Raw genomic sequence first — 9,050 nt, 5'->3', positions numbered from 1 at the left:
GGAGGCTGAGGCAGGAGAATTGCCTGAACCCAGGAGGCAGAGGTTGTGGTGAGCTGAGATCACACCATTGCACTCCAGCCTGGGTAACAAGAGCGAAACTCCGTCTCAAAAAAAAAAAAATGCTAATGATCATCTGAGTCTTCAGCAAGTCCTAATCCTTTTGCCACTGGAGAATCTTGCCTTGATGTTCACTGCTGCTGGCTGATCCAGGTGGTGGTTGCTGAAGTTTGTGGTGGCTGTGGCAATTTCTTAAAATAAGACAATAATGAAGTTTGCTGCATCGATTGGCTCTTCCTTTCACAAAAGATTTTTCTGTAGCATGTGATGCTCTTTGATAGCATTTTGCCCACCATAGAACAGCTTCCAAAATTGGAGTCAGTCTTCTCAAATCCAGCCACTGCTTCATCACCCGAGTTTATGTGATCTCCTAATTTGTTGTCATTTCGACAGTGTTCACGTCACCTTCACCAAGAGTAGATTCCATTACAAGAAATCACTTGCTTTGCTCATCCATAAAAAGTAACTCCTCATTCATTCAAGTTTGATCCTGAGATGGTAGCAGTTCAGTCATGTCTTTAGGCTGCACTTCTCATTCTATCTAGTTCTCTTGTCATTTCCACCACATCTGCAGTAACATCCTTTACTGAAGTCTTGAACTTCTCAGAGTCACCCATGAGAGTTCCAAACTCCTGTTAATGTTGATGTTTTGACTTTCTCTCATGAATCACAAATGTTCTTAATGGCATCTAGAAGGCAAATCCTTTTTAGGTTTGCAGTACACTTTGCCCACATCCATTAGAGGAATGACTCACTATGGCAGTTAATAGCCCCACAAAATATATTTGAAATGTATTTTGAAATAATAAGACTTGAAAGTTGATTTACAGACTGTAGAATGGATGTTGTGTTAGCAGGCATGAAAACAACAGTAATCTCCTTGTACCTGTCCTTCAGAGCTCTTGTGTGACTAGGTGCTTTGTCAATGAGCAGTAATATTTTGAAATCAATCTTTTCTGAGCAGTAGTTCTCAACAGTGGGTTTAAAATATTCAGTAAACCATGCTGATAAGACACATGCTGTCATCCAAGTTTTGTTATTCCATTTATAGAACATGGGCAGAGTAGATGCACAGTAATTCTTAAGGGCCCTAGGACTTTTACAGTGGTAAATCAGTGTTGGCTTCAAAAATTTAAAGTCACCAGCTACATTCGCTCATAACAAGAGAGTCAGCTTGTTTTTTTGACACTTTGAACCCAGGACTTCTCTAGAGTGATGAAAGTACTAGATGGCATTTTCTTCCAAATAAGTCTGTTTCATCTCTACTGAAAACCTGTTATTTAGTGCAGCCACCTTCACCAGGTGCTTCAGAAGCTGCTTCCTGCAGCATCTACATCCGCACTCGCTGCTTCACCTTGAACTTGTGTGTTATAGAGAATGGCTTCTTCCCTAAACCTCATGAAGTCAACCTCTCCCGACTTTTTTTCTTCTGCAGCTTCTTCACCTCTCTCATCCTTCATAGAATCAAAGAGAATTGGGGGCTGTGCTCTGGATTAGGCTTTGGCCTAAGAGAACGTTGTGGCTGGTTCGATCTTCCATCTAGACAACTAAAACTTTTCTCCCTATCAGCAATAAGGCTGTTTCGCTTTCTTATGATTTGTGTGCTCACTGGAGTAGCACTTTTAATTTCCTTCAAGAGCTTTTCTTTGCATTCACAACTTCGCTAACTGGCATAAGAAGCTTGGCTTTCAATGTGCTTTGCTAAGTTTAATTATTTCTAGCTTTTGCTTTAAAGTGAAGACACGTGACTCTTCCTTTCACTGAAACACTTAGAGGCCGTTGTAGGGTTAATTTACTGGCCCAATTTCAATATTGTTGTCTCAAGGAGTAGGGAGCCGGGCAGTCGAAGAATAGAGTGGCCAGTTTAGGGGCAGTCAGAACACACACAACATGTATTGATTTAGTTTGCCATCTTCATGGGCATGTTTCATGACCCTCCAAAACAATTAAAATAGTAACATCAAAGATCACTGATCACAGATCACCAAATGGATATAATAATTTTTTTATGTTTGAATATTGAAAGAATTACCAATATGTGACACAGACATGAAGTGAACCTGTGTTCATTGTTGGAAAAATGGCACTAATAAATGTGTTCAATGCAGGGTTACCTCAGACCTTTAATTTGTTTAAAAAACAACAACACTATCTGTAGAGCACTACTGTGCGATAAAGCTAGGTGTGCTTGTATTTTCATTAAGTTACGTAGCAAATGTGGTAATGTTTAGCAGTAGTTTTACATCATCTGACATAAGATCAACTCCTTATATAACAAGATGTAGATAAAGTCGAAAAATAATGACTTGCTTTTATAAACAGTGTGAAGGAATATAGTGCAATAAATGAAATTTATTTTTTACAGTGTTCTCAAAAATTTTTTTATGTTTAATCCAAATAAACAGCAAGAATAAAGCAACATTTCAGATTTTGGTGTGTGGAGACAATAATAAGAAAGCATGAGTGCTAAGTGACTTTAAATTCTTGTTGCCTGTACTTCCCTTTGAAACACCGTTATGCTTTAAAAAGCATTATACTGCTAAAGGTTCATTAGAATCCTGCTGAATTATTATGGCTAAAAGTAGGTAACAAGAGGTCTTTTTTTTATTGTTTAACTCCTTTGTTGCAGAATGTTTATCCCTGTGCTTTAAAAATGTTCCTCCAAGGAAATTAGGATAACTACACGGTTGAAAAACACCTAAGTTGCAGTCACTGAGAGTCAGACATCAGGGCTCAGAATTTCAAACCTGCCGTGACTGGGAAAATGCTGACCTCCTTTCATTAGTATGATCCATGCCTTTCCAGCTTCTGATAGATCCAAGCGCTGTCTTCCCACCACTCACTAAATGTTCCACCTGTCAAAGGGTTTCAGTTCCTTGCAGACTTCAGTTTTGACTTGTGAGGGGAAAGTAGGCTTCTTCGTACTGGGGAAGCCACATGTTGTACATTGTTCTATAAACTATGATTGTCATTCTTAGTAAGGAGACTATGTGATTTCTTTTTTTTAAGTAAGCACCAAATATGTGACCAATCAGCTGGGCAGAGAATATACTGAAACTTTTCATATAGCCTCATGCAAATGTCCTGTGCATTTAAGAAATGAAGTTCTTTTAATTGCATTTAGAAGTTACATTGCATTTAGAAGTTAAAATTTTTTTTCTTAATTTGTTTTCAAGGTGTTCTTTGCAGAAGATGTGGGTTCAAACAAAGGCGCAATCATTGGACTCATGGTGGGCGGTGTTGTCATAGCAACAGTGATTGTCATCACCTTGGTGATGCTGAAGAAGAAACAGTACACATCCATTCACCATGGTGTGGTGGAGGTAGGTGAACTTGACTGCATGTTTGCAAGTGGGAATTAAAGAAGACTATAAGAGAATTAGGCTTAGCTTTTTGCTAAGAGCTAAGTATCTCTTTAAAAAAACAAATCAATATGCTTCCCTGAGGCTTGGGTTACAGCTGTTCTTTCTTGTCTTGCTTTTCATTCATTGCAACTTACTGTGAATATTCTGATCAAGGCATTGAGATTGTGTGTTATCTCAACTTATAATTTGTAATGAAGTTATCAAAATAATACAAATGATAATGCATGACTTTAAAAAAGTATGATTACTCTTAGACTTTTTTTTTCCAAAGACAAGCAACAAAAATCAGCATGAGAAGTTAAAAATAAAAACAGAAGTAGAAGCTTGCTTTTTCGATAAAAAACCTAAACATACTTATTCCTGGATTTGTTTTCTCTTAGTCTGGCCTCTGAATACAATCAGATAATAGTAAATAATGTGACTTTTCAGTGCAATTCTTACCTTTGAAGTTTCTCAGGAAATCACAGTATACTAAATGGCCCACCAAAACATACATGATTGTTATTTGAGAGTTCTTCAACCTATTATCCTACAATTCACCTGAAATATCTTAGTTTTGAGGTGCTATACAAATACAAGAGAGAGAGAGAGAAAATAATTACAAATAAGTTATTTCTATGCTTTTAAAATGCCATGGGGGGAGTGTAAAAATCTCATAGCATATGAAACTTTTTAGGAACCTGTCTTGCAGAGGGTATAGTATAAATATAACTTTTGTATACATGGGGAAACCGAAAAATTTGTATGACATTTTATTGCAATATTTTAAGAGTTACAGAGTTTTTAGAGCTGAAAGATATCTTGATGAGCAATCAAATTTATCTTCTCATTTTGTAGATGAGGAAACTGAGGCCAAGACAGATGGGTTCAAATTACATAGGGTCAAAGTCAGAGTCCAGATATCCCCCTCATATTCCCCATTGCTTTTTATTCCCCATTGTGTTTTGTTGTTGTTGTTGTTGTTTTGAGACAGAGTTTTGCTCCATCGCCCAGCTGGAGTGCAGTTGCGCAATCTGGGCTCACTGCAACCTCCGCCTCCCGGGTTCAAGCAATTCTCCTATCTCAGCCTCCTGAGTAGCTGGGACTACAGGTGCACGTCACCACTCCTGGCTGATTTTTGTATTTTTAATAGAGACAGGGTTTCACCGTATCAGTCAGGCTGGTCTCGAACTCCTGACCACAGGTGATCCACCCACCCACCTTGGCCTCCCAAAGTGCTGGGATGCAGGCGTGAGCCACCATGCCCGGCCCCCATTGCTTTTGCCATCAGAGAAAAGCCTAGGTGCTTCTAGGGACCTGAAGATTTCACCATCCTCAAGGAACTGTTTTCTAAATCACTCATGATTAGAAGAAGACAGGAAAAGTTTAAATAAATTAAATCTGTAGTGTAGCCAGAAATCTCATTTTTTTCAGCATTTAACACCTCTGCAGATGACAACAGAAGCTGCTGATGGAAACGGGATGAGCCTCGTTTCCCCATTCATGCTGACGTGGATGAGCAGTGTGAGGAAGGAAACCAAGGGAACAGCAGGCAGCAGTGGAAAGGAATGGAATGACTCAGACCAGAGCATGAGCACAGAAAAGCAATGACCCCACCGTCACATTTGGGCACTGCACCTTTTGTAATAGTATCTAAGCTTATGTCCCTCAAAACAGTGTAAGATATATTTTCATTAGTGTCAGTTTCTTTTATTTCTGCTCAAATTAATTTTTTTTACATTTTAGTTTTATGTTTGAGTAAATAAAGATGTCTTCATACTTGAGGAATTCAAGAGCCCTTTTCTGTTGCTGTTGTTTTGACTTTTTTCATTGTTGTTGTTGTTTTCTTTGTTTCTTGAGATGGAGTCTCGCTCTGTCGCCCAGGCTGGAGTGCAGTGGGATGGTCTCCATTCACTGCAACCTCCACCTCCTGGGTTCAAGCGATTCTCCTACCTCAGCCTCCCAAGTAACTGGGATTATGTGTACACACCACTGCACCTGGCTAATTTTTGCATTTTTAGGGGTTTTGCCACGTTGGCCAGGCTGGTCTCAAATTCCTGGCCTCAAGTGATCCACCCTCCTCGGCCTCCCACGGTGCTGGGATTACAGGCATGAGCCACCACACCCAGCCTTCAAGAGCCCTTTTTAATTTCTTTAATACAATTCTATCTTTGCTGCTGATCTGTCAGTTAAAGATGCCCATCGTTGATGCCAAAGGCCAAAGACTTGGCTTCCTGGGGCTTCCATAACCAAAGTAACACAGATTGGGTGGATTAAGCAACAGAAATTTACCTTCTCACATTTCTGGAGGCTGAAAGTGGAAGATCAAGGTGTCAGCCAGGTTGGTTCCTCCAGAGGCCTTTCTCCTTGGTTTGCAAACGGCATGGCCTTCACTCTGTGTTCTGCTGTGTCCTCACCTCTTCCTGTAAGGACACCAGTCATACTGGATTAGGATCCACCCTGATGATAACCTTGTTTAACTTTAATGACCTCTTTGACCCAGTCTCCAAATACAGTCAGATGTGGAGGTACTGGCAGGTTAGGACTTCAACATATGAATTTTAGGGGGACACATTTTAGCCCGTAACAGAACCCAGTGATGGTAGAGAGAAAAGCAAGGCGTCTGCCAGGAGCCCCTTCCCCAGTCTGTGTATGAGGCTTACCAGGTCCTGCCCCAGACCTAAGGAAACAGAATTCCCAAATAGGAGGCTTGGAATCTGAGTGCTGAAAACTTCCCCACCTGAATGAGACAGGCAGTCAGATTTGAGAGTCACTGACACATCATTTTAACACTCTTTCCTTTTAGTTCTCTGCGCAAGCCTTAGGGAGGGGAAGATGGTGTCTCTTGCCTCCCAGTTAACCAGTTGCCTTTTAAGTGCTCTTCCAGCTGCCTGAATTAAATCACCTCTTTTTTGTCAGTTACCAGGCAGTGTCTCATTGGACTTGGAATGTCAGAGGAGAAGCTGACATTTTGACCCAGATTCTGAAAATAATTTTTAAGCCAGGAGGTATCCTTGCAGGAGCAAAATCGGGAAAGATGGCTGTTCAGCTCTTCTCTAGATATTCATTTTGCTGTCTACTTGAGAGCAACTGGAGGCCTTTCTAGATGAAGGGACCCACCTCGTTTGTGTTTCATCTCATCTCCTTCTTCCTCTCAAGACCTTTGTGGCTGTCCTTCCCTAAAGCAGCCCTCTGTCCAGCCCCATGGTGTGTCTGTACAACAGTGTTGGAATAGACTGCATTCCCCTTTTCTGTTCTCAAAAAGTATAGTCTAGCTGGGATGCTAGAACTTGAACACAGGGAGTTGCACCCCAGCCCAGGAATGTTCCCAGGTGAGAGCACTGTGGGCTCTCCGAGCGCCATTTTTCTCAGCATTCCAGAGTGTGCACTGAATGGAAGTGATGCTTCTGCAGACATCGTCTTCCTACCCAACAGGTCCTCTCACACTCAAGCACATGGAAATGCCTTTATTTCCAGCTCTGGCTAACCCTCATTAATGCGTAACCCTCCTTCAATCAGAACAAAAATGTGTAAATGAATATTTCCAGCTGGACTCGCTTCAGTCACTCAGGACAGAATACCATTGTACTTACATCCTGTCAGTCCATGAAGAAGTCATGAGGAAGGCATTGGTTTCCAGGAAATTCCTCGTTTTTAGAGTGAAAAATTCCTACAGAAGATCACAGAGATAGGAACCCTAGGGAAAAAACCTGAGAACGAATGTAGAAATGAAAACAAGCCTCTACCACCTCACACTGGAGATACATTCTGAGAAATGTGTCATGGAGTGGTTTCATCTTGTGCAAACATCATAAAATATATGTACATAAATCCAGATGGTAAGCCAGCTACACACCTACAAACTATTGCTCCTAGGCTACACAGCTGTGCAGCGTGCTGTTGCACTGAGTACTATAGGCAGTTGTGACACACTGGTAGGTATTTGTGTATCTAAACATAGAAAAGGCACAGTAGAAAATACGATATTATAATCTTACGGGACCACCATCATAGATATTTGGTCTGTCATTGACTAAAATGTCATTATGTGGCCCATGACTGTATTTCTGTTCGTGGAGTTGTTAGCGTTTGGAAATGAGCACTTGCTAGATTTCCCTTTTTAAAAAAACAATAAGCAGTGGCTGGGCGCGATGGCTCTCGCCTGTAATTCCAGCACTTTGGGAGGCCAAGGCAGGCGGATCACAAGGTTAGGAGATCAAGACCATCCTGGCCAACATGGTGAAACCCTGTGTCTGATAAAAATAGAAAAAATTAGCCAAGTGTGGTGGTGCACGCCTGTAATCCCAGCTACTTGGGAGGCTAAGACAGGAGAATCACTGGAATCCAGGAGACGGAGGTTGCAGTGAGCCAAGATCGCACCACTGCACTCCAGCCTGGGTGACAGAGCAAGACTCTGTCTCCAAAAAAAAAGATTAATACTCAGGAGGCTGATGCAGGAGAATCACCTGAATCCAGGAGGCGGAGGCTGCAATGAGCCAAGACTGTGCCACTGCACTCCAACCTGGGCGACAGAACAAGACTCCGTCTCAAAAAGTAATAATAATAAGCAGCAAATATTGACTTAATGATTTATTTAGCCATAAGGCCAGAGAGTCACTCTGTGAGCCATTGTCCACACTTTCCCAAGGAGGTAACTGTGCCTTATTGGTGCTTCAAGCAGTGAAGCAGTAGCCTTTTGTTATTACCACTCCCCAAAGGCGCCCTCCATGTCAGAATACCTCTCTGGTGGCCGGAAATCTCAGCACTAGCTGAATTATCCACCCTTGCTCCTGTTTTAGGACGTTCTGCAAAGCCCACTGATCCCAGGATCTGTTTAGTAGCAAGCAGCACTTTTCTACACTCAGATATGTAGACACTAGATACTTAAAAATACGTATCGTAGCTCTTTCTGCCACTGTCTGCTGAGATGTCACCTTTAATAAGTAGAAGTCAGGGGCACAGCTTCTCTTTATCACAGGATGTGAAAAAGTTTTCCTCTCACGGATCTGATCACTGGAACCCCAGACATCTCCCTGCACTGACCTCCTGGTCATCTCATTAATGACCTAAATAAGCAGAGAGTTGCTTATTTGTCTTTTATGGAGGTTTAGCATGCGACTTTTTCTGAGAAGTGTGCTGTCATACTGGTGACTTTATAAAAAGATGTCCTTAGAGGTCCTTTTTTTTCAGAAAGAAGCTGACCCACCAGGATACAGACGCACTGACGTCGGCATTGTAGAGTAGTTGGAGAGAGTGGTCAGCCTGAATGGAAAGCAGCGGTACAGAGAAGTGAGGGTGGACGCAGAACCTAGGAGCGACTTACAGTGAGCAGCAGGAGGAGAAATTGGAACATCGAAGGAGAGCATCAAAAATGATTACAGGCTGGGGGTGGTGGCTCATACCTGTAATCCCAGCATTTTGGGAGGCCAAGGCAGGTGGATCACTTGAAGCTAGGAGTTTGAGACCAGCCTTGCCAACATGGTGAAACTCTATCTCTAATAAAAATACAAAAAAATAGCCAGGCATGGTGGTGTACACCTGTAGTCCCAGCTACTTGGGAGGCTGAGGCAGGAGACTCAATTGAACCCGGGAGACAGAGGTTGCAGTGAGCCAAGATCTCACCACTGCACTCCAGCCTGGGTGACAGAG

At 41.9% G+C, this 9,050-nt stretch overlaps 1 protein-coding gene across 16 annotated transcripts in view; it reads left to right on the top strand.

Annotated features, from left to right (window-relative positions):
• The window catches only part of LOC108313502 (amyloid beta precursor protein), a 288,061-nt gene that overhangs the window by 272,752 nt on the left and 6,259 nt on the right, over positions 1-9,050 (top strand). For all 16 annotated transcript variants that reach the window (XM_037743244.1, XM_037743239.1, XM_037743237.1 and 13 more), the window contains one exon: positions 3,234-3,380. In XM_037743244.1, the coding sequence (XP_037599172.1) occupies positions 3,234-3,380 (147 nt within the window). The remainder of the gene's footprint in view (positions 1-3,233; positions 3,381-9,050) is intronic.

Source organism: Cebus imitator, unplaced genomic scaffold (assembly GCF_001604975.1).
Source record: "Cebus imitator isolate Cc_AM_T3 unplaced genomic scaffold, Cebus_imitator-1.0 Scaffold138, whole genome shotgun sequence".
NCBI classification, from domain to species: Eukaryota; Metazoa; Chordata; class Mammalia; order Primates; family Cebidae; genus Cebus; species Cebus imitator.
Note: the sequence above shows the minus strand (reverse complement) of the source record. Positions and strands in the feature narration are given on the sequence as shown.